At 43.1% G+C, this 25,173-nt stretch overlaps 1 protein-coding gene across 1 annotated transcript; it reads left to right on the top strand.

Annotated features, from left to right (window-relative positions):
- The first annotated feature begins 637 nt into the window (after positions 1-637).
- Positions 638-22,386, top strand: LOC139310138 (vomeronasal type-2 receptor 26-like). The gene is made up of 7 exons (XM_070934296.1): positions 638-789; positions 5,568-5,853; positions 6,868-7,212; positions 10,078-10,914; positions 19,055-19,282; positions 20,915-21,041; positions 21,485-22,386. The coding sequence occupies exons 1-7, from the start codon at positions 638-640 to the stop codon at positions 22,384-22,386; spliced, it is 2,877 nt and encodes a 958-aa protein (XP_070790397.1).
- Positions 22,387-25,173: the final 2,787 nt, after the last annotated feature.

Below are 25,173 nucleotides of genomic sequence, written 5' to 3' on the forward strand. Positions count from 1 at the left end.
AGACAAAATAAGAAGGAATTATAATGGCCCACTGCCTAGTTCAAGAGTGTTGAACTGTTTTTCCACATTTAAATCTTTACAATCTCAAGAATAAGTTTGGAGACTAAAAAACAATCAAACTTCCCTGAATTGTTCCTTTCTCAACTCTCAAATTAGGATTATTCTCCTGAGTCAAAGAAAACTCTTTTCTCCAACGGCACACTTTTATGGCCAAGTCTCGTTCCCAATTCCCCTTCTAATTATCAAAATCACGATTATTTATTCTCCTTTGAACAAGGTTTATGGGATTTCTACCACCACAATTAGTTGCTAATCTATGTGACAACAAATGGGATAGACAGCATGTGATAATCTGATTTGTAACAGCCTCCTGTGATGAGATCAGAGTTTGGGGTAAAGTTGGGCAAATACTCTAGCAGTCTGAAATTGCAGATAGCTCTTCCAAATCTGGGGGCAAACTGGACCTTCTTCACTGTAGTTGTGGTCTTTCTGTGATCTCTGAGATTTAACTCTGTGCTGAAGAAAGAACTCTAGGAAGGATCTCCTGCAGTATACTGTATGTCAAATGTTGCTGCTGCTGCATATACAGCTTTTTCTGCTTCAGTTTCTGTCTCAAATTCCCTGTGCTGGTACCCTGATGAAATGTCCATTTAAGGTGATCATAGAAGAAAACGAATGGTTCCATTACTACAAGCCAGGAGACTACTGGATTACGGGAATAATGTCTGGAGTTATAGCTCTGTTGTACCCATTTTCATTCTCCAAGCCTCCAACCCATCAACTGAAAAGGTAATTGTCAACTCATCCAAGGATTCTGGGCTTTTTTCCTCCCACCTAGCAGGAAGAGCTTGCTAGCTGCTAGAAAGGAAAAAAAGCCCAGAATAGAGTGGGTGTGATTCTACTGAGCTGGTGCTGCAGAAAAACCTGTTCTGTTCTGTTCTGTTCTGTTCTGTTCTGTTCTGTTCTATTCTGTTCTATTCTGTTCTATTCTGTTCTATTCTGTTCTATTCATTTCTGCACATTCTAATATTTTCTTAATCATATTTTCATCCGTAGGGATCTCTTCACTTTTACAATTTTGTGCAAATACAATTCTAGCTGCAGTCATTACATGAATAATCAAGTATACATTTTCTTTACTATAAACTTCTGGTAGAATCCCCAACAGGAATAGTTCAGGTTTTAAACTGATATGTTTCCGTGTCATCTTCTCCAACCACATATCTCCAATGTGTTTTCTAGGAATGATTTCTTTTCCCCTATTCCTCACCTTGAAAAAGGCAAATCATTATTGCTCATCCCAATTTGCTTTAGAGAAAAGGCTCTTGGGGAACCTGATGATTTTGTCAAACCTGAATTTGCAAAGTTTCTTTTTAAGTTCTTCCACAAGTGTCAGCCTCAACACTGGGCAACAATGGGCACTGCAAACTCTCTCTCACAATGAATCTTGCCTGGATGGGGTCCTGCCTGCTTTCAAAATGATTACCTTGGTACTCTTATTCAGATTTATTTTATTTATTTATTAACAATGGTTAAACAGTAACTCCCAATAAAGTAAATGAATGACACCTTAAAATAGAGTGAGATCTCTGGTATTTTCTCCCTACTGTTTCTTCCCCTTCCTTACATTTATTCTATAATTCCTATCACCCTCTCCGCTCTTTCTTTCCACCCTTCAACACTTTTGTGGCTTCCCTGTTCCTTTTGGTTTAGATAAAAGGGATACTTTTTAAAAACCAAATTCAAGGAGGGGACAGACTTTATGAGATAAGTTAATATTTAGTCGTAGAGGAATCACATTAACTGTAGTTAACTGTAGAATATAGGACAATAACTCTAAAGCCGTGAATGTTGTTGTTCTTAATCACAAAATCGTGTCTGACCCATCACCACCACGGACAACATTACTCCAGGCCTTTCTGTCCTCTACCATCCCCCAGAGACCATTTAAGCTCACACCGACTGCTTCAGTGACTCCATCCAGCCACCTCATTTTCTGTCGTCTCCAGCACCATAGTTCAAAGGCCTCAATTCTTTGATGCTCAGCCTTCTTTATGGAAACCATGAGTATTTTGCAGCTAATCTCTAGGTCTAAGGAAGGCTTGCTAAAGAGATATCCATCTTCAGATAGGTAATACCATTTGCTAATCTAGCACTTGAATCCCAACAGTTAGTCCTCTCCAGGGTGATACAACGGGAAGAAATCATATCATATGATCACAACCTATACATGTACACTTGGTAGCATCCCTTAATAGCATTCTTGAGGATTGGAAAGAAAAGGATCTTATATAGTTTTTCTGTGTAATTTTGCCACCTCTTCTTAATCTCTTCTGCCTCTGTTATGTCCTTACCGTTTTGGTCCTTTATTATGCCTATCTTTGCAGGAAACGTTCCCTTCATATCTCCAATTTTCTTGAAGAGATCTCTGATCCTCCCTATTCTTTTGTTTTCATCTATTTCTTTGCACTGTTCATTTAAGAAGGCACTCTTATCTCTTCTAGCTATTCTCTGGAATTCTGCATTCAATTGGGTGTATCTTTCTCTTTCTCCCTTGCCTTTCGCTTCCCTTCTTTCCTCAGCTATTTACAAAGCTTCCTCAACAGCCATTTTGCTTTCTTGCATTAATTTTTCTTTCGGATGGTTTTAGTTGCTACCTCTTGTACAATGTTGCGATACTCCGTCCATAGTTCTTCAGGCACTCTGTCTATCAGATCTAATTCCTTAAATCTATTTGTCACCTTTACTGTATATTCATCAGAGATATGATTTAGTTCACACCTGAGTGGTATGATTTTAATTACATTTTACGGATTGTTGTGAATTGATATGAGTGATATATTAGCTTTATAAATAGGTAAGTGGATTAAATAAATGCTTCAGTTTTGCAAAAAGTTTATTCTAAGCAGATTGAAACAGTTACAATACTAAGAAACCTTCACACTTTCTTTTTGAGAAGACGATGGTGTGGAGGTTTCTTGCTATTGTAACCATTTTCCTTACCTGGCTCCTGAACTATAAGAATAATTTTCCTCATTTTTTCCCCCCAAGTCATAATGTGGAGAAAAAGGCAGAATCAGTTATGGTGATTTTGATAGCATTCCTTTGATCCTGACATAACAAGCTTGCTATCCCTCTCTGATATTTTTTTTTGGCAAGAAGCTCCTAGTGGTGTCAATGGGACTGTTCTTCTCAGAGAAATTTCAAAAATGTCTATCACTTGCAAAATTCAAATAAATTGAATAATTTAATTGAAACGTCAACTTGCAAAGCATCCCTGGCCTGCTCTCGAGTTGCCATAGGCAAGTGGGATGGGAAACCGACAAAACAGCACAGCAGCCAAAGACAGATGCACATTCTAGAATTATATCTCTCAAGGCTGTATCCCAGGGTTACCACAGCAGCCGGAGGGGAGTGATCTCTACAGCCCGCAAAATTGCTCCGTTGGCAAATGTGATTAATGACACAGCATGAGGGGAGGAGGAAAACAAGGTCATGGTTGGGGCATTATTTACGTGGGGTCAGATTTGGCTTCACTTGGGAAAGTGCCTATATGAAGCTCCTAATAACTAACTGGATTTCTTTTGAAGCTTGGTTAGAGGCTCATGATTTAATTAGGGCATCTGTCGGATCCCTGACATGAATAAAGAGAAGTTGATTAACTTTTTGGCACTGCACTCAGTGGTGGGATTCAAGTAATTTAACAACCGGTTCTCTGCCCTAATGATTTCTTCCAACAACCAGTTTGCCAAACTGCTCAGAAAGTTAACAACCGGTTCTCCCAAAGTGGTGCGAACTGGCTGAATCCCACCACTGATTGCACTATATAGATATAAAGCTGCAGTAAATATTATATGCTTTCATGAAAATCCAAACTGAAGATTTCTTTCTTTCTTTATTTGAATTTGTCAAAGAAAAATGAGAACAAGAATAAGAGAATAAAAGTACAATGAAAAGGACGATAGCAGTGGTGAAACTCAAAATTTTTTACTACCACTTCTGTGGGTGTGGCTTGATGGGCATGGTGTGTCTTGGTCGGTGTGGCAGGGGAAGGATACTGCAAAATCCCCATTCCCACACCACTCCCGGGGCCAGCCAGAGGTGGCATTTGCCAGTTCTCCAAACTACTCAAAATTTCCACTACTAGTTCTCCAGAACCTGTCAGAACCTGCTGAATTTTACCCCTGGACGATAGGCACATTAGTGCACTTATGCATGCTCCCCCTACTTACCACTTAAGTATGATGTAAGTTCCATGGAAGTCAATTTGTGACTGAAACTGTGAAAATTTGTAGCTGAGACAACTGAATCAGGTAGGGCATTCCAGACTTTGACAACTCTATTACAGAAATCATATTTTTACAGTAAAGTTTAGAACAATTTACATGGAATTTAAAGTGTTCGCCGACATATTATTGCGATTAAAACAGAAAAAGTCATTTACAGGTAAAATATCACTGTTTAATTTTGGATGCAATACCTAGGCCTGGCCACAAGGGATGCAGTTCTAAATTATCCAAACTGAGAATTTTGAGCCTAGTAGCATAGGGAATTCTATTGTGAAAAGAATTGTGCAAGACTTTTCTCGTGAAGTACTTCTGAACCCACTCAATTGTACTGATGTCAGATATATGGTGGGGATTCCAAACAGTTAAACAATACTCTAAGATTGGTCTAGCATAGGTTTTATAAGCTCTAATGAGCAATACAATGTTTCCAGAAAAAAAAAGCTTCGTCAATTAACCTTACAACTCTTAATGCTTTTTTAGCAATGCTGTTACAGTGAGCGTTGGAGCATAAATTGTCAGAGATAAAGTAAGTACACCTATGTCCTTAACAAGGTGAGGGTCATCTGCTAGATCAGAGATCCCCAACCTTTTGGACCTCAGGGACCACTGAATTCATAATTTTAAATCCCGCGGACCACTAATATGATCTGCCTAATGACCGGCTGGGTGGGTGTGGCCAACTTGATGTCACTCATGTCAAAGGGCGCCTTGCCAGCCTCTACTTGCCACTCCTTGCCTACCTGCCTGGGCACCTTAGGGCCCCAAGAGGAAGCAGTTGTTGGAGCTAAACAGCCACCATGAGAAAGAGTTGGCAAAACATCTGGATCAGTTCAAATTGGATCTGACCAAGAAGGAGGCTCAGCAGAAGCACCTCACTGAGGACTACAAGCATTGGCTTTCCATGCAGAGGGAAGACCTGTGGGACTACAAGGCCAATTACTGGCGCCCCAGTTAGGGCCCCAGTTGTTGGAGCTAAGCAGCCACCACCAGTTGGTGACCACTGTGCTAGATCAATGCCATTCTTATACTTGACATTCTGATTATGTTTACTAATATATAAGACAGAGCATTTATGAATTGAAATTTGAAGTTGCCAAATAGATGATCATTCAGACACCATTCAGAAACATAGTTGAGATCCCTTTGCAAAACAACAGAATTATCTGTAAAATTGAATAATTTTACATCATCGGCAAAAAGAATGCAATTGCTTTTAAGTTGATCACATAAATCATTGATATAGAGCAAAAAAAGATGATGAAATTTTTTACATTGCAGTGAGAACACCTTCTACCAAATTCTGCCCTTCTTGTTGGCTGTTCATGAAGTCAACCAGAATTCAAGGCTCTTACCCAACATCACCCTGGGCTACAACTTCTATGGGACCTTTTTCAATGCAAGAATGACATATGAGGCCATGCTGGATGTGCTGTCTACAGGACAGGAGAACATCCCAAACTACAGATGTGGAAGACAAAAGAACCTGCTGGCGATTCTTGAAGAGATGGATTCTGAACTCTTTGATCATATTTCCAATGTCCTGAGCATCTATAAAATTCCACAGGTATAAAGCCAAAGAAATTAATTCTGGGTTGTAAATTGTTCAGATTTGCCTAGAAGGCAGCACTAGAAGGTAAGCTATAGAGCTTGATATTGGTGTATTTTGAGCGCTGTACACAAATGCAAAGTGTGAGCTCACAGAACCAGTTTTTAAACCGGTTGCAGTCTACCATTCTATGAATATCCATACTTTGGCTTTGGGCCATGTGGCCAGCAGGCCTCTGGTAGTAGAAAAAGTCTGGGTGTGATCATTGGGAATTTTGAAAATTATGATTTTCGAAAAGTAAGACTTTGTCATAGAATGTATGAGGGTTGAATCAGTGACTTTTAAACACTTTGAAAATTTAGTGACCAATGCAAAAGAGATTTTTTTCCATAGAATCATAGAATAAAAAGTACATCTCGTTACATAGAAGAGGAATGGTCAGACCACTGTAGCCAAATTGCTGTCCAAGTTTTCCTTGAAAATAACCAGCAGTGGAGCTCCAGGAGGCAGGCTGTTCCAACTCTTCATAACTCTCACAGTGAGGAATTCCTCACTTTTATAATGTTGAGACTGAAGTGAAAAATTCAAAAGAAAGATATGAAAAAACAATAAATGGGTCAAGATAAGTAGAAGGCACCTCCAGAAAGCAGCTTTTACATACTTTCTCTAGTGTACATAAAAAAGGCTGAGCGCCAAAGAACTGAGGCCTTTGAACTATGGTGCGGGAGGAGACTCCTGCGAGTCCCTTGGACTGCAAGATGATCAACTGGTTAGTCCTAGAGCAGAGGTCCCCAACCTTTTGGACCTCAGGGACCACTAAATTCATAATTTAAAATCCCTGCCTAATGACCGGCTGGGTGGGTGTGGCCAACTTGATGTCACTCACATCGAGGGGCACCTTGCCAGCCTCCTAGCCTACCTGCCTGGGCCCCTTAGGGCCCCAACAGGAAGCAGTTCTTGGAGCTAAGCAGCCAACACGAGAAAGAGTTGGCAAAACATCTGGCTCAGTTCAAATTCAATCTGACCGAGAAGGAGGCTCAGCAGAAGCACCTCACTGAGGACTACGAGCATAGGCTTTCCAAGCAGAGGAAAGACCTGTGGGGGTACAAGGCCAGTTACTGGTACCTGGAGGCTCAGCAGACTGAGATGGTCAGCCAATTCCAGGCCATGAAGCAGTCTCACTGGAACAAGGCCCTCCGGATCTTCGCCACCAGCGGCACTTCCCTCCAGCCTTCACCCAAAGCCCTGCACCAGGGGGCTGAAACAGACCTCAAGTCAGAATTTCTTCCCCCCTCTGACCCACACAAGAAGACCCCAAAGGGGGAGATTCTGCAGCAACACAAATGTTCTTTGCACATATCCGACCCAGGGGCCATAGTTTGAGGACCCCTGATTTAGTGCAATATAAAACTGCAAATAATTTTTCTGAGGGCCACCTAAATTTTCTCATGGACCACCAGTGGTCCATGGACCATCAGTTGGTGACCACTTTCCTAGAGGAGATCAACTCTGACTGCTCTTTAGAAGGCCAGATCCTGAAGATGAAACTCAAATACTTTGGCCACCTATTGAGAAGGAAGGTCTCACTGGAGGAGAGCCTAATGCTGGGTTAGGAAGAAGAAGGAGATGACAGAGAACGAGGTGGTTGGATCGAATCACTGAAGCAGTAGGTGTGAGCTTAAATGGACTCCAGAGGATGATAGAGGACAGGAAGGTCTGGAGAAACATTGTCCATGGGGTCACGATGGGTCAGACACAGGGGTTAAAATCTTCCCAGTTAGGACTGGATCGCCCAAAAATGGCTGCTCCCCCGACCACCACCATGCCCAGCTGAGCCGCATGATCATCAGAGGCTTTTTTTTTTACTTTTAAAAGCATTTTTTTACTTCTGCTTCCGCTGAAAAAATGCTTTTAAAAGTAAAAAAAAAGCCTCTGATGATCGCGCGGCTCAGCTGGGATCGTCAGAGGCTTTTTAAAGCATTTTTTTAACCACCTCTTCCGCTGAAGAGTTTGCAGAAAAAAATGCTTTAAAGTCTCTCTGACAATCCCAGGTGAGTTGCCTGATCGGCAGAGGCTTTTCAAAGCATTTTTTTGCATTTGCAGAAAAAAATGCTTTAAAAAGTTTAAAAAAAAATTTTTGGCCACGCCCACCAAGCCACGCCCACAGAACCGGTAGTAACACATTTTACATTTCACCCCTGGTCAGACATGACTTCACAACTAACAACAACAATTAATGTACAACACAGAAGAAAGTATGTCATAATATTCTTTCCTATTTTGAACTGGAGCTTGGCAAAATGCCAGTTGATTTGGGTTTTTTTTTTTAAAGGAGGTTAGTAAACTGACTTCTGCATTTCAAATGTCTGAAAGAAATTCAGCCAATTAAAGAGTTTATATAGAATGATTTCAAATCAATTATATGAATGAAGACAATGAAATAATAGACCAATATTAAACAATTCCTGAGGGGGGGTGTAACAATATTTCAAGCCCAACATACGAAACAATCAAATAAGCAGTAATAATCTATGAGAAATTAATATGTTTGTCAGTTTAAAAAGATATTCCATGAGTGCATAGCAGTTTTCCAGTATTTGTGAAGCTGCCATAAAGAGGAGAAGGTCAATTTATTTTCCAAAGCACCAGAAGGCAGGACAAGAAGCAATGGATGGAAGCTAATCAAGGAGGGAAGCAACCTGGAATTAAGGCTTGGAGGACAATTAATCATTGGAACAGATTGCCTTCAGAAGTTGTGGGTGCTTCATCACTGGGTTTTTTTTAAGGAGAGACTGGACAGTCACTTGTGTAAAATGGTCTTGTGTCTGCTGCTTGAGCAGGGGGTTGGACTAGGGCTGGGGTGTCACTCGATTTCATTGAGGGCCACATCCAGGTTGTGTCTGACTTTGGGTGGAGGCATGGCCAAGGTGGGAATGGGCAGCACGATGTCACTTGTGTCAGGGGCACCTGCGGTGGCCTGAATGCTCTGCCAGCGAAAATGGGCTCCTGAGCCCCGTTTTCATCTGGGATGGCCTCCTGCAACCCTCTGCCAGCTTAAACAGAGCTCGGAGGGGGCATGCATTGCTCTCGCAAGCTCTATTTTTGGCTGGGAAGCCTCCTGCAACCCCCTCCTTGCCAAAACAGAGCTCGGGAGGGCCATGCCCGGCCCTCTCTAACTCCATTTTCACTGGCAGAGGCACTGCGGGCTGGTCCTTTGCTATTTCAAGGGCGACCCCACAGGCCAGATCCAGCCCTCGGGCCTTGAGTTTGATACCCCTGGACTAGGGTCTCCTGCATGAGCAGATGGTTGGACTAGAAGACATTCATTCTGATGGACTAATTGACTGAGTGGATGGGTGACCCACAGAGTTATAATGTGACCAGAAGGGTGTGCTCTATGAGGACCACCAATGAACATCACCCACAGATAATTCAAAGCTCCCTGGTTTCAAAGGCAGCATACAAGACAACAGGACAGAACATCAAGGGAACTAGCAAAATCCATGCAGTTATCATTTGAAACATCTCTCAGCAGTGTGGAAAGGCGCTTAGATTTACCATCTGACTTTTAACATTAAAACTGGCACAAACTACTGTTAGAAGAAATATCCTTCTGGGTTCAGTTACAAATGGGGGAAAAGCACTGGAAGTTATTATAAATTAGATGGAAGTTGCTTGGAAAGATGGTATTAATGGTGGACAGGATCACATGCTTTGATCATGTTGGGTGAAGAAAAAAAGGGAAGAGATGCTGAGAGTAACTGAGTTTTATGCCCCCTCTGAATTTGAACTTTATTCTGATTGGTTGTCAGACTCCCATAGGGCCATACAGGGGCAACTCTGTAGGTTGTGTTTTGAGTCCATGATTGGTTGAGCCTTGCTGGATGGTGAAGTACTGAAAGGGCTTTGGAATTGCTATTATGGTTCTGCCTGAAGCAGGTAAATCTTTGTTATGTAGACTGGACTGGCTCAGGCCTTAATGGCCCATTGACAAAGGTGGGGGGGCGGAGTTTCTGCCTCCCTTTTAGGGGAAATATTCTTCCCTTTTAAAATTTCCTAAATATCTCATTTTCCGAGGAGGGGGTGGGCTTTGAAACAGAGATGAGCACCACCCCCTAGAGTCAGGAACGACTAGCACATATCTGTGAGGGGAACCTATACCGTTACTGAAAATATCTCATGTTCCTAGGATGGGGTGGGTGCTAACTTCCTACACTACCAATACCTTCTATTTTATCTTAGATCAACTATAATGTCATCAACCTGACGGCTGAGAAAAATCATCATTTTCCTTTTGCATATCGGATGACCCCAAACCAAGAACCTCCTTACTCAGCAATCATCCAGCTGCTCCTGCACTTCCAATGGACATGGATCGGCCTCCTTTCTCAGGACAATGAAAAAGGAGAAAAATTCAAAAGAGGCTTGGAAGTTCTTGCTCTAAAAAATGTTATTTGCATTGTCCTCTCAGGATTTGTCCCAGAAGCAAATCTGCCGACAAGTGCTAGAGAAACTCTCATGCAAGAAAAAAGGAAAATGTTCCTTTCTCTTATCAAGAGTCAAATAAAAATTATAGTATGCCAACTGGATTTTCAGGCCTCAGGAATGTTAGCAATAATAATACAAACGATTGATACAATTGATACATCCGTTGTGGGAAGGGTGTGGATTGCAACAACTTTGACAGCTTTAAGTGTAGATACTTTTGACCTCTATGTTGATCTCCAAAATAAATATGCTTTGTTTTCCTTCCTCATCAAGACAAAGAGAAGGACTCAGTATGATGACATTAATTCTCCTGCATCTATGTTCTCATCGTATGGAAAGGAAGCATTCCAATGTTCTTATTCAAGTCCTGTGTTATCTAAGAAAGTTTGGAAAAAATGTAGAGAAAAAGAGAATTGGGAATTTCCACCCCATGATGTGATTGCAAGAATCATGTCTCAGGACTCCTCCAGTATTTCCCAAATAATTCAAATTGTGGCCTGGGTCCTCAGTGCTGCCTCTTCCTCCCAACGGAGTAAGAGGAGAATGCAAATTGGAGACCATCAACCACCCCAGATTATACAGCCATGGCAGGTAAGTCTTCTCCCTTGAGGTTCCATTGATTCTCCCCTTCCAATTCCTCAATATTAAATTAGATGTAGATTAAATTAAATTAGATTCCAAAGACCAGTTGCCCAGCTTGTGGTATTTGAGAGTGGGGGTCAATCCTGAAGCTGACCTGACCGAGGCCATTTTGATGCTTCAGTGTTGCCACATTGGAGCTGAGGGATAGAGAGGGAGGGGAGGAATAGAGATAGCTGGAGTTTTGTAGCCAAAACAAAATACTTTCTCCTGGGAACCAAGGACATTCCCACCAATGGCCGGAGGGAGGATGAGTGAAGTCACCAGGCAACCAGATGACACCTTGATTGGACCATGTGACTGATTGTTTGGAAAGGGGAGGAAAACTTTTACTTTTAATTAGGTGAAAACTGTGGAAACATTTAGAGTCAGTTTTCACCAGCCTATGCCTATATGATATGTCCAATAAAACTGATATTTGAGGAACCTGCTTGCCTCAGAGTCCTATTTGCTATGGGCGTATTACTTGGAACCCTGATGGTGAGTTAGAGAGAGATGATAGAGAAACATCTTCCAAAGTTAAACAACCTGTGCTAGTTTGGGATGCTTTTGTGACAGAAATAGCTCTATGGTGACAACGTAATTTTCAAAACTAAACAAGCATCAGAATATTCCAAAAACCCTCAACCCTTTATTGTGATCACAAAGTGATCTCCAAGCTAAGGAGTTCAGCTGGATTGTTTGTTCTGGATTAAGATTGAATTTTGCTACCTAAATCCGCTAACTTCATCTTGATAATGTATAGAAATAAAATTATTATTATCATTATTATTATTATTATTGATCAGGTCTGAGGGCAAAATTGTATTCTCCCTCTTCTCCCATTACATGTTTTCTCATATCTGCAAATGGTCTTGCCTCAGATGGGGCTGTGATGGTGAAGCAGCAAAACATAGATCATAAAACATAGAATAATAAGAGTTTGAAAGGACCTCAGAGGTTTTTCTAGTCCAACCCACAAATCGAGCAGGAGACCCTGCACCATTTCAAACAAAGATGCAGCAGCTGCAAGCTTGTTGTAGGAAAAGTTACAGGAAGCTACTCCCCTTCTTAAATGTGCCATCCTGTTCCATTCAAATGCGCACACCATTCCCTGCTGCCGGTGATAAATGATGAATGAATAAGTAAACTGGGTGTGTGCATCTACACCCAGCACATGGAACAGAGTGGCGATGGCATCGACATGTTTAAGAAGGAGAGCGGCTCTGTAAACTTTCACTACAAGAAGCCTGCAGCTGCTGCATCTTTTGGGACAAGAAGCATGTCCAGGTGCACCAAAAAAGAACCGTGGCTGCAGGCATCTCGCGACAAGGGGGGGGGAGGCAAGATGCGAGCTGGCATTCAGCCCAGCGGCAATGTCTCAGCCCTGGCTTGCCTTCCCTTAAGTTAAGGACACATAATGTGGCAAAAGGAGAGTGGGCAGCGGCTCAGGGACAAAGCCGGAGCCAGGAAATGATGCATTCTCTGACCCGGTCGAGGTGGGCAGTGAGTGGGTGGCAGCTGGAAGGACTCTGGGAATCGCATGTTCCTGGGCCCAGGCCGTGGCACCCAACCAAAGTCGAAGGGTGAGCAGGCGGCATGCATTGCTTACCTTTGGTGAGCTGAGCAGGTGAGGTGACTGGTGAGGCAAGTAGCTGGGCTACATGGCAAAGGGAACTTACATAGGGTGGGAGTGAGTGGGTGGGCTAAGCAGCCAGAAGCAGTGAGTGAGCCAGAAGGGGCGAGTGGGCATGTGTAGGCCACCAGGGATGATTGCTATGGTTCGGCGAACTGATACCAATCATCCCTACCAGTTCACTTAAACCGGTCCAAACCAGTAGGATTTTACCCCTGCTGTAATTGTTCTTGGTATGTTTTAGCCTTCAGCTCCCTAATCATTTTTGTTGCTCATCTCTACAGTCTTTCCAGTGTTTCAATATCTTTTTTATATTGTGTTGTCCAGAACTGGATGCAGTATTCTTAATGTGGTCTTACTAAGGCTTTGTAAAGCAATATTAGAACTTCATGGGATCTTGATTCTATCCCTTTATTAACGCAGCCTAGGATTGCATTGGCATTTTTGTCTGCTGCCACACATTGTTGGCTCATATTTAAGTGATTGTTCACTAGGACTCCAAGATCCTTCTCACAGTTACTGGCATTAAGCCAAATTTCACGTAGTGTCAACTTGCAAAGCTTTCAAATTGCCATGAGCAGGAGGGAGGAAGAACTGGAGTGAATTCCATACATTCTTTCTCACCGCAATCAGAAGGAGGGTGTTAGGTTTCACAGCCAGCCAAAGTGGTTAATTGGAGAATGTGATTTATGACATGGCCAGAGAGGACGGGAGAGACAGGGTCATAGGGGAACGTATATCTACGTAGCATCAGTCCTAAATGCATCCGAGTATTGCTGGAATGGTGCTCCTAATAAATGAATATATTTCCTTTGAAGTTTGGATCATGGTGCATGAATTAATTAGGGCATCTTTCAGAATCTTGACACATAGTCTGTACCTATACTGTTGGTTTTTGTTGAATAAGTGTAAAACCTTACTTTTATCTATGTTGAATTTCATGTTGTTAGGTAGGGGCCCATGTTCAATTTGTCAATATCTTTTTGGACCTTGAGCTTGTCTTTTGGAGTGTTGGCTATTCCTGTCAGCTTAGTGTCATCTGCAAATTTGATCAGTTACCCTTCAATTCCCTCGCCTAGTTCTTTTTTTGAAGATATTGAAGAGTGCTGGGCCTAAAATGAATACTTCCCCATTGCTTAGTTTCCTCCATGTGGATGAGGTTCCCCAGAGGACTACATGTTGAATATTATTTGTTAGCCAGTTACAAAGCCACCTGATGGTGGTGGTGTTATCTATTCCATGTTTTCAAGAATGTGAGATAATGAATTATTTGGATGAGGGGATAGATAGGGAACTCATCAAATTTGCAGATGACACCAAGCTGGCAGGAGTAGCTAACACTTAGGAAGATAGGCTTAAGATACAGAAGGATCCTGACAGACTTGAACATTGGGCGCTATCTAACAAAATCAAATTTAATGGTAAAAAAAGTTAAGTTCTACATTTAGGCAAGAAAAACAAAGTGCACAGGTACAGTATATGTGACACCTTGCTCAATGGTAGTAACTATGAGAGGGATCTTGGCATCCCAGTGGACAACCATTTAAATATGAGCCAGCAGTATGCAGCAGCTACCAAAAAAACCAACACAGTTGTGGGCTGCATAAATAGAGGGATAGAATCAAGATCACAGGAAGTGTTAATAACGCTGTCAGCATTCCAAATTATGATCTCCTCCCATTGCTGACATGAATGAGAGAGGGAGAAGCTTTGCTTTAATGCTGAGATGAACTTTTACCTAGTTTCCTGCTTTTTAGTAGATAGCGTTACCTGGGTGACAGAGGGAGGGGGGAATTCCTGTGAAAAGAATGTGCTTGGGATGAAGAGATGGATCTGCACGATGGCCAATGAGACATTGGGGTTGAAGAACGGAAAGGGAGGGGTTTGGAAGGAGGTGCCAGTTTTGGCTGCACAAAGAGTTCAGGGATGTCGTTCTTTCTATTCTTAAATTAAAAAAAAAAAAGATTCATTAGAGACCTGGCGTTTGAGAATGAAGTTTATTTAAGATAGCAGCGAAACCTGACAAACACTTTATAATGCCCTGGTAAGGCCACACTTGGAATACTGCATCCAGTTTTGGTTGCCACGATGTAAAAAAGATGTTGAGACTCTAGAAAGAGGGCAGAGAAGAGCAACAAAGATGATTAGAGGACTGGAGGCGAAAACATATGAAGAACGGTTGCAGGAACTGGGTATGTCTAGTTTAATGAAAAGAAGGACTAGGAGAGACATGATAGCAGTGTTCCAATATCTCAGGGGCTGCCACAAAGAAGAGGGAGTCAAGCTATTCTCCAAAGCACCTGAGGGTAGGACAAAAAGCAATGGGTGGAAACTAATCAAGGAGTGATGCAACTTAGAACTAAGGAGAAATTTCCTGACAGTTAGAACAATTAATCAGTGAAACAACTTGCTTCCAGAAGCTGTGAATGCTCCAACACTGGACGCTTTTAAGAATATGTTGGATAGTGTTATGTCCTTATAAGGACATCCACTGGGGATTGGCTAATCCTCTGGCGGGAGATTTAAAGAACTGTCATTGGACGGCTGAGTCTGCCCGAGCGTATTTAAAGAGCCCTGGCAGCACAGCCGCTCGTCTTATTCTTGTGCTTAAATAAAGTGCTGAATGGACCAGAGCTGGTCACGTCTTTGTTTCCCCGCGCCGATCTAACACTGGCGACGAAGGAGTCAAGAACCAAGCGACGAACCTCGTGGCACGAAGCCAACCTCAAGAGCTAAGTCACTAGCAGCTGAAGTCACTCGTAGGCATCTTCCAGCGGCATGGCAGCAGCAGAAGCCACATTGCTGACCCTTGCCCCTTTCCGCCAAGGGAAGGAGAAATGGAAGTCCTACATGTTCAGATTCCGGCAATTCCTGAGAGGCAACAACATCAGGGATGCCGATGACGACCGCAAGAAGGGTATTTTCCTGGCAAACTGCGGCACTGATGTCCTCGAGATGGCCATCGACCTGATGGCACCAAGGGACATCGAAGAATTGCCATGGACAGACCTGCAACAAATTCTGCAGGACCACTATAGCCCAACGGGAACACCGGTGGCTAATCGATTCACCTTCCACCAGAGGGATCAAAAGGAAGGTGAAACCATCAAGGAATTCGTGGCCGCCCTGCGCCAAATCGCAGCCAGCTGTGAATTCGATCATGTGGACAATGCCATAGCTGACCGCGTGGTTTTTGGCATGAGGGACAGGGCCCTACAAAAAAAGTTCCTGAGCAAGAAGAAGCTTGTGCTCAAGGACGTGGTGGAGGAAGCTACGGCCTCCGAGACCTCCGAGAGAGCAGCAGCCGCAGCGCTCCGGGCAAAAGGAATCCACAAGATTCGCAGAGCTGTGCAATCATCGACCGAGGATTCCACGGCTGGACCAGAATCCGATGAAGAATCGGCCGTGCACAAGGTCTCCAGACCCCCAAAGCGGGAAACCGCTTGGAAAAGCGATGGGGGGGAGCGCTGTGCCAGCTGCAGAGGGGACCATGCCAGAGTCAACTGCAAGTGGAGGGATGCGACCTGCAGACGTTGCAACAGAAGGGGTCACATCGCTGAAGCTTGCAGAGCTGAGGAGCCAGCCCCGGAGCCATCCAGCCATTGGCCGCGTGAAAATTGGGAGGTCAACACGAGGTCATCCAAACGGTCCTCCTACCAGTCCAGACGCGGTGAGAGCGACGGGAACAGGAGGAGAGCGGTGCACCAGACGACCATAGACTTCTCCTACGACAACGACACCGCCACCAAGTGCCACGTGACCGTACACTTGGAAGGAACCCCATGTACAATGGAGGTAGATTCAGGCTCAATCTATTCCATTATGGACTGGCAACATCTCAAGCGCATCAAGCCAGACATCCACAAAAAGGACCTGAAACCCTACACTCCAGGCTAGTCGATTTTGGAGGAAACCCCATCGGAGTCCTGGGAAGAACCTCACTACAAACCTCTTTCCGCGAGTTCCAAGGTGACCTCCCCATCACCATCATCGAGCATAGCCGCCCGACCCTGCTAGGCATGGAGTGGTTCAAGCCATTAGGGCTCGGGATCAGAGGGGTTAATCAGATTCGGCAGGATGAACTCGACACCCTCCTCGAAGAGTTCAAGGAAGTCTTTGATGGTAAGCAGGGTCGTGATTCCCCGAGCACTCCAGCAGAACACCCTAGAGACACTGCACAAGGGGCACCCTGGCATCGTGCGCATGAAGGGGTTGGCACGAAGCTACGTATGGTGGCCCACATTAGACAAAGACATTGAGACCTGGGTGGCCAGATGTGACTCATGCCAGGAATCCCAGCCAGCGCCACCCCGCGCCCACTCATCTGAATGGGAGATGCCCAGCAGCCCGTGGTCAAGGATCCACATCGATTTCGCAGGGCTGATGAGTGGAAAATACCTCCTCATCGTGGTGGATGCCTTCTCGAAATGGCTGGAGGTCGTGCCCATGGCATCTACAACAACAGAGGCCACCACAAGGGCACTCCGGAGGCTTTTTGCGACGCACGGGCTACTAGATGTACTTGTGCCCGACAACGGGCCACAGCTCACCTCCAAGCCCATGGAGACGTTCCTGGCAGGACTGGGCATCCGCCATGCCCTGATTGCCCCCTACAGACTGGCTGGAAATGGGCAGGTTGAGAGGATGGTGAGGCTCACGAAGGAAGCCCTCACCAAAATGGGCACCGGCAACTGGCAAGAGAGAATTGACCAGTTCCTCCTAACCCAGCACATCACGCCGCACACAATGATGTGGAAAAGCTCGGCCAAGCTGATGATGGGGAGAAGACTGAGGTCACATCTGGATCGACTGCACCCCCAGTACAACCCAGAGGTGCCATCAGACGCCAGCCACCCACCCCGCACCTTCGCCACAGGAGATCTGGTTTTCACACTTAATTTTCACGGGTTTCCAAAGTGGCTGAAAGGCAAGATCGAGAGCTCAACCGTCCCGAAGTCCTACAGAGTGGAGCTGGAAGATGGACAGGTCTGTAGACGTCACATCGACCAGCTCCGGAAAAGGTGGAGGGGAACGGGAAGAAACCAGCCTGACAAGGTAGGCTTACAACCCCCCAACAAGGTAGGCCTGCAACCCCCCGACAAGGTAGGCCTACCACACCCCAATGAAGTAGGCCGACCACGCCCCGATGAGGTAGGCCTACAACACCCCGACGAGGCCGACCAATGCCACTACCACGAGCTGAACTGTCGGAAATCCAGAGCAGTAGACCGGTACCCATGGCCTGAGGGAAGTCGACACCAGCCCAGTGAGGAGGGCACCTCCACCACAGCATTGAGGTAGACTGGGGGCTACGCAGGGGGGAAGAGCCACACCCCCCCAGTAAGGGTGACAAACAACAACCCAGCCAGGGAGACCTCCGTCCCAGACGAGTAGACCAGGGACAACTAGGCGAGGAGGGCATACAACACTCCAGCAGAGCCAGCCAGCCACCGACCGGTGAGGGAGACCTCCACCACCAACCCGACCAGGTCGACCAGCACCAAACCTGCACGAACCCGACCGAGGAGGCGAACACTACCCCGGCGAGGTTGACCACGACCAACAACAACATCATCGGGAGCCGCAGAAGTCTAAAATAACACCAGTGGACTTACCGGGCTTCAGACGGCACCCATCGGACAGCAGCGATATCCAACTGCGAGGTTCCAGAGAATCCGGGTGAGGGAAGGACCGGCGACACCAGCAGGAAGATCCAGACGCTGCGGCCGGAGGTGCTGGGACAGGTCCCGCACACTCGACGGCCGGACTCCGGGCTGCCCCAGCTGGGGAGCCGGAGAGGACAGGAGCTTCACCTACCCAGGTCAGCGGAACAGCTCGGAGTGAACTGCGCAGGTCTTCTAGGACCGTCAGGTGTCCCGCCTACCTGCATGAGTTCGTTACGCATATTGACTTTGATGGACAGCTTTCAGACTAAGGGGGGAGGAGTGTTATGTCCTTATAAGGAAATCCGCTGGGGATTGGCTAATCCTCCGGCGGGAGATTTAAAGAACTATCATTGGACGGCTGAGTCTGCTGGAGCATATTTAAAGAGCCGCTCGTCTTATTCTTGTGCTTAAATAAAGTGCTGAATGGACCAGAGCTGGTTGCGTCTTTCTTTCCCTGCGCCGATCTAACAGATAGCCATTTGTCTGAAGTGGTGTAGGGTTTCCTGCCTAACCAGGGGAATGGACTAGAAGATCTCCAAGGTCACTTTCAACTACTCTCTTCTCTTCTCTTCTCTTCTCTTCTCTTCTCTTCTCTTCTCTTCTCTTCTCTTCTATAAATATTTGAAAAACAACTGTAAAATACTGGAGAATGACTGAAAGAAGCTTCCCATGAAATGCTGAATCAATCAGCTTCAGACTGCAGTGGTGATTTGAAGAGGTTGAATTATTCAGAGTACCTCTAATCTGGAATAATAGCAAGAAAAATATTGAATAAAGGCTCAAATTAGAATGTTTTTTTTTTTTCCTGCAGCTTCATAAGTTCCTGAGAAACTTCCAACATCACAATATTTCCCGAGATGGGATTTCTTTTGATGAAAATGGAGTTCCTGTTGGTGACTTTGATATCATGCAGTGGACATCCTCTTTGAACAAATCAGATGCAGGGGTGAAAATTGGGACTGTAGAAAGACAAACCTCCTTGGAAGTCAAGATATCTGTCAATCAAAGCGCCATCCAATGGCCAACTTTATTTAACAAAGTAGTTGAGGCTGCTTGGATTTTGCTCTTCTATTTATCTCCATGTGTGGAAATTTTTCTGCTCAGAAGTAATTCTTATTGAGGCCAGTTGAGTTACCCTTCAACTCCCTCACTTCCAAATAAGAGAACTTAAAGCCTCATTAATTCATTAGATATCATTTTACTTTAGAGGTTTTACAATAATCTATCACACACTGGAATCTGCTGCATTGTATTGCGGGATTTGCAATCTACATTATTAAACTGAAATATGTTGCCATAATTTATAGTACATCAAATTTATCTTCTTTTCAGTAAGAGAAAATCCAGAATGTCTATGGAGATTCTCAGTCATCCAGGTTGTATTAAAAGTGCTTTTTCAAAAGGCACCTGGACTTTGTTTTCCCTTGAAGATGTTTCACTTCTCATCCAAGAAGCTTCTTCAGTTCTGACTGAATGATGGAGGATGGAAAGATTTGGAACCGCTGAAAAGACTGTGTTGTAAACAGGATATAGATATAGATTCAGCAATTGCAGGAAGGTTCCACACCCGTTTGCACTATTCAGGTGACCCTGAGGGTGCAGATAAATTTCAAGTGGCCTCAACAACTTTCAGAAAGACTGCTAACGACCAGATGACTGCAAGGATTATAAATCCTTCCATACTTCACCATTCAGTCAGAACTGAAGAAGCTTCTGGAATGAGAAGTGGAATGTCTTTAAGGGAAAGCAAAGATCAGTTGTCTTTTGAAAAAGCACCTTTGGGAGAAAAATCCAGAACATGAAAAGCAAAGATGTAGAAAAAATATATACCGTATTTTTCGGAGGATTAGACACTCCGAAGTATAAAGTACAACTTAGTTTTGGGGGAGGAAAATAAGAAAAAAAAAATCTGCCTACCAGCATCCATCAGTATTCAGTTGGCTAGCATCCTGTCAGTGTGTGAGAGAGTTGAGGGCTGTTTGGAAAGTGAAATAGTATTTGCTGTGGGAGCAACATGAATGGAGCCTGGGCGTGGCTTAGGTCAATTATTCTAAAGCTGCATGCTGTGCTGATCTCTGAAACTGAAACTGAAACTCCTCTGTTCTACTTATGTTTTCCTTGCTGCTGCAAACTGTGACAGTCCTTGCACAAACAGCCAGGTCAGCCTCAGCACATTATTGCAGCCTGATTCAGTATGAGCAGCTGATTGGCGGGTGGATTGGTCTCCCAGAATACCCCCAATCAGCTGTTCCAGGCTGCAGGGATTGCCGAAGACCACTGCTTCCTCCGTGCCTCGCATTTTTGGCTACGTTCGGTGTATAAGATGCACTGAAATTTTCACCCTCTTTTGGGGTGTGTCTTATAGTCCGAAAAATATGGTAAGCATTCTCATACATGCCCTAAGGAGTAACACCTTTTGTAATGGAACTACTTTCCTTTGGGGAAAAAACTAAAGCAGTGAGTCTATTTTGGGATCTACAGTAGAGATTGATAGAGAAAGAGAATGATCTTTCATTTGCCCCTTGCAAGTAGAGTAATTACAGTTCATGCCACTACTTCTTGACTGATTTCGCTCAATGTGCTCCTGAGCTTTTGGAAGCCACTTGATTTCAGTAAATCCTTCTAATTCATACAGTATATCACTCTGACTAATCTTTCTGTTTATGTTTAGATGGTGCCTTATTCAAGATGTACAGAAAGTTGCTCCCCAGGTTATTCCAAGCTTGTGAGACAGGGAGCCCCAGTTTGCTGCTACGACTGTTCTCTGTGTATGGAAGGAACATTCTCTGGGCAAGAAGGTACAGTAGGTGGCTCCAAAAATAACCCATAAATGTTCAAGATACAATCAATATTTTATCTTGGTTTTTTGGGGGGTATTTGATCAAGAAGTAAGAAAAACATTAAATTTCTTGAAAGCATACAAAATCCTCAAAGATTGGGCACTATTGCCAAATTTGGATGATGATGTGAGCATTAAAATAAATAATAAAAGTTTGCTGATTTCTACTGAGTTGTTACTTTTTTGCTTGATTTTGGGAAAGAGGATAGTTTTGAGAGCTGATAATCACATTCATCTTCAGCTTTTAAAAAGACTGTTTGATTATTTTAACTAATGTTGTATAATATTAATATCACTGGGGAGAAATATTATTCTTTGAAAATGAAGTATTTGATTTCTGATGCAGTTTTTATGCTCCTATAGCTGCAGAAACAGATTCTTGCTAACCATTTTTTTTCTCAGATGTAGCCCATTGTGAAAAGTGTCCAGATGACCAGTATTCCAATAAGAAGCGAGATCAGTGTGTCCCCAAAAATATAAGCTTCTTATCCTATCAAGAATTGTTGGGACTCATCCTGGCTTTCTTTGCCATTGCTTTGTCCCTAACCACCGCCTTTATTCTGGGAATCTTCATGAAATACCGAGACACTCCCATAGTCAAAGCCAACAACTGTGAACTCACCTACATCCTCCTGGTTTTACTCCTGCTTTCTTTCTTGACCTCCCTTCTATTCATCGGTCGCCCCGTGAAAATGACCTGTCTCCTTCGACAAACCATTTTCAGTGTTGTTTTCTCAGTTGCTGTGTCTTCCTTGCTGGCCAAGACTGTCATGGTGGTGGTGGCCTTTCTGGCCACAAAGCCAGGCAGCAGCATGAGGAAATGGCTGGGGAAGAGTCTGGCCAACTCTATTGTTTTATCCTGCTCTGGTGTTCAAGTAGGCCTCTGTATGATGTGGCTGGGAGTCTTTCCTCCATTCCCAGATTCTGACTTTCATTCCCAGCCAGAACACATCCTGCTGCAGTGCAATGAAGGCTCTGTCACCATGTTCTACTCTGCTCTTGGCTACATGGGTTTTTTGGCTGCCATCTGTTTCTTGGTGGCATTTCTGGCTCGAAATCTGCCAGGGGCTTTTAATGAAGCCAAACTGATCACCATCAGCATGTTGGTTTTTTGTAGCGTTTGGATCTCCTTTGTTCCCACTTATCTGAGCACCAAGGGGAAATACATGGTAGCCGTGCAGATCTTCTCCATCCTGGCCTCTGGCCTGGGTTTACTGGGCTGCATCTTTATCCCCAAATGCTACATTATTATCCTGAGACCTGCCATGAACACCAAAGAACATCTGATGATAAAAAATCATTAAGTCTCCTTGTGTTGGTTTTTATTTTTGTACAGTTTACATGCAACATGAAATCACATACTTTGAAGTAATGTTTTATGTGTTGTCACTTCTCCTTCTTCATTCCATGTGAATTTTGAATTATAATAATTGAGTAGTAAAGTTGCTAAACCAACTCAAAATATTTGAAATAATCATATCCTTCAATTGTCCTAATCTGAATTCATATTATGAAATTAATAAAATTTCTGAAACCAGGCCAGATAAACTGACCAGAGATGTTCTGATATGGTTTTAGATTAAATTAAAGACTATGGCTAATGATGATGTGTGTTTTTGTTACTATATAGGTTGGTGTGCTGATGTTATATTTTATTTTCTGGGGTGATGTTCTGACTTTGTTTTAAAAAATAGTTAATTTCAAATATTATATATATATATATATATATATATATATATATATATATATATATATATATATATATATATATTTGATTGATCTCTTCTGGCTCAATGATATAAGATCATTCATAGTTTGATAAATGAGATAGATAGATAGATAGATAGATAGATAGATAGATAGATAGATAGATAGATAGATAGATATACATGGATGGGAGAGATCAAGAAAGAGAAAAAGAGAGTGACAGATAACATTCTATAGATTAAGAATAGATAAAATATCAACATGAACATTGGAGCAACTTTAATTTTTTCTCCGTCCCTTTGAATAAATTAATGAGACAAATTATTATTTTTGACAGTCTTCAATGAAAAGAAAAATATGTACAATTCTGAATGATTTTTTTTGGGGGGGGGAATCATGTAGATATGATGTGACAATGAAGATGTGCTTATGAGTAATAAAATTAGTTTCTGTTTTTTATCCATGTCCATATCCATTTCAATATCCATTTCTATTTCCATATACTGTACATACAGTGTCTGTTTCTCTCTGTGTGTGTCCTGCCAACCTAGCAATTCAAAAGCATGTAAATGCAAGTAGATAAATAGGTACCACTTCAGCGGGAAAGTAACAATGTTTCATGCATCTTCAGTGCATAGTCATGCCAGCCACATGACCATGGAAGCATCTTCAGATACAGGCTCTTCATTTGTGAATCAAAGATGAGCACTGCCCCTTGGGTTGGTCATGACTGACAGGGGAAGTCTTTACCTATACCCACTTAAACCTTTACCTATAAATATATAAATATATTTTTGTGCATGTATCCTTTCTTTGTCTTTGTCTTTTTGTCAGTCAGCCCTTCGCTGTATTCCAAATTAGGAAAGCTACATCATATAAGTCAGTACTACTATTATCTGACCTTGTCTTGGCAATGGTCTCTCAATGCCATATCCTCTGCCTTCTGCACTATCTCTCTTTCGATATTGAGAAAGCATTGGAAAAGCAAAGCAATTTCCATATATCTTAATTCACATACTGATCGGTTTTACTCATTATGCTAAATCAGGATTGTAGATTGTCCTAATATTGATTTCTGTCATTGTAGTATTGAATCTATCCTAGCCACTTCTAGGCTATCTGTAAAGATAAGAAACATTTCCTCCCTCCAATTCTTTACCATATCAAAGTGTCCAGAACCCAGCACTCAACAAGAATGAACTCAACAAGAATAAAATAGGATACGTAACTCCACAGTCCCTTCCAACTCTATTATTCTATTCTATTCTATTCTATTCTATTCTATTCTATTCTATTCTATTCTATTCTATTCTACTCTACTCTACCCTACCCTACCCTACCCTACCCTACCCTACCCTACCCTGTTCTGTTCTGTTCTATTCTATTCTATTCTATTCTATTCTATTCTATTCTATTCTATTCTATTCTATTCTATTCTATTCTATTCTATTCTACCCTTTCTAAGCAGTTTACAGAGTCAGCCTATTGCCCCCAATAATCTGGGTCCTCATTTTACTGATATGGGAAGGATGGAAGGCTGAGTCAACCTTGAGCCTGGTGAGATTCGATCTGCCAAACTGCTGGCAGCCAGTGATCAGCAGAAGTAGCCTGCAGTACTGCACTTAACCACTGCATCACCGTGGCTCATCATCAACAATAATAATAGGTGGTTCAATATGTCATGATCTGGAGTTAACTCATTCTGGAGTATCAAACCTTCACTGAAGAAGATGGCCTCATCCACATCAGACAAAATAAGAAGGAATTATAATGGCCCACTGCCTAGTTCAAGAGTGTTGAACTGTTTTTCCACATTTAAATCTTTACAATCTCAAGAATAAGTTTGGAGACTAAAAAACAATCAAATTTCCCTGAATTGTTCCTTTCTCAACTCTCAAATTAGGATTATTCTCCTGAGTCAAACAAAACTCTTTTCTCCAACGGCACACTTTTATGGCCAAGGCTCATTCCCAATTCCCCTTCTAATTATTAAAATCATGATTATTTATTATCCTTTCAACAAGGTTTATGGGATTTCCACCACCACAATTAGTGGCCAATCAATGTTACAACAAATGCCATAGAGAGCATGTGATAATCTGATTTGTAACAGCCTCCTGTGATGAGATCAGAGTTTGAGGTAAAGCTGGGCAAATACTGGAGCAGTCTGAAATTGCAGATAGCTCTTCCAAATCTGGGGGCAAACTGGACCTTCTTCACTGTAGTTGTGGTCTTTTTGTGATCTCTGAGATTTAGCTCTGTGCTGAAGAAAGAACTCTAGGAAGGATCTCCTGCAGTATACTGTATGTCAAATGTTGCTGCTGCTGCATATACAGCTTTTTCTGCTTCAGTTTCTGTCTCAAATTCCCTGTGCCAGTACGCTG

Source organism: Pituophis catenifer, unplaced genomic scaffold (genome assembly GCF_029215685.1).
Source record: "Pituophis catenifer annectens isolate HBS135680 unplaced genomic scaffold, rPitCat1.0.hap2 SCAF_2, whole genome shotgun sequence".
NCBI classification, from domain to species: Eukaryota; Metazoa; Chordata; class Lepidosauria; order Squamata; family Colubridae; genus Pituophis; species Pituophis catenifer.

Coding starts and splice junctions, on each gene's coding strand:
- LOC139310138 (XM_070934296.1), top strand. CDS start 638: ATGAAATGTCCATTTAAGGTGATCATAGAAGAAAACGAATGGTTCCAT. Junction 10,915..19,054: donor AGATTATACAGCCATGGCAG/GTAAGTCTTCTC, acceptor TTTTTCCTGCAG/CTTCATAAGTTCCTGAGAAA. Junction 21,042..21,484: donor AACATTCTCTGGGCAAGAAG/GTACAGTAGGTG, acceptor TTTTTTTCTCAG/ATGTAGCCCATTGTGAAAAG.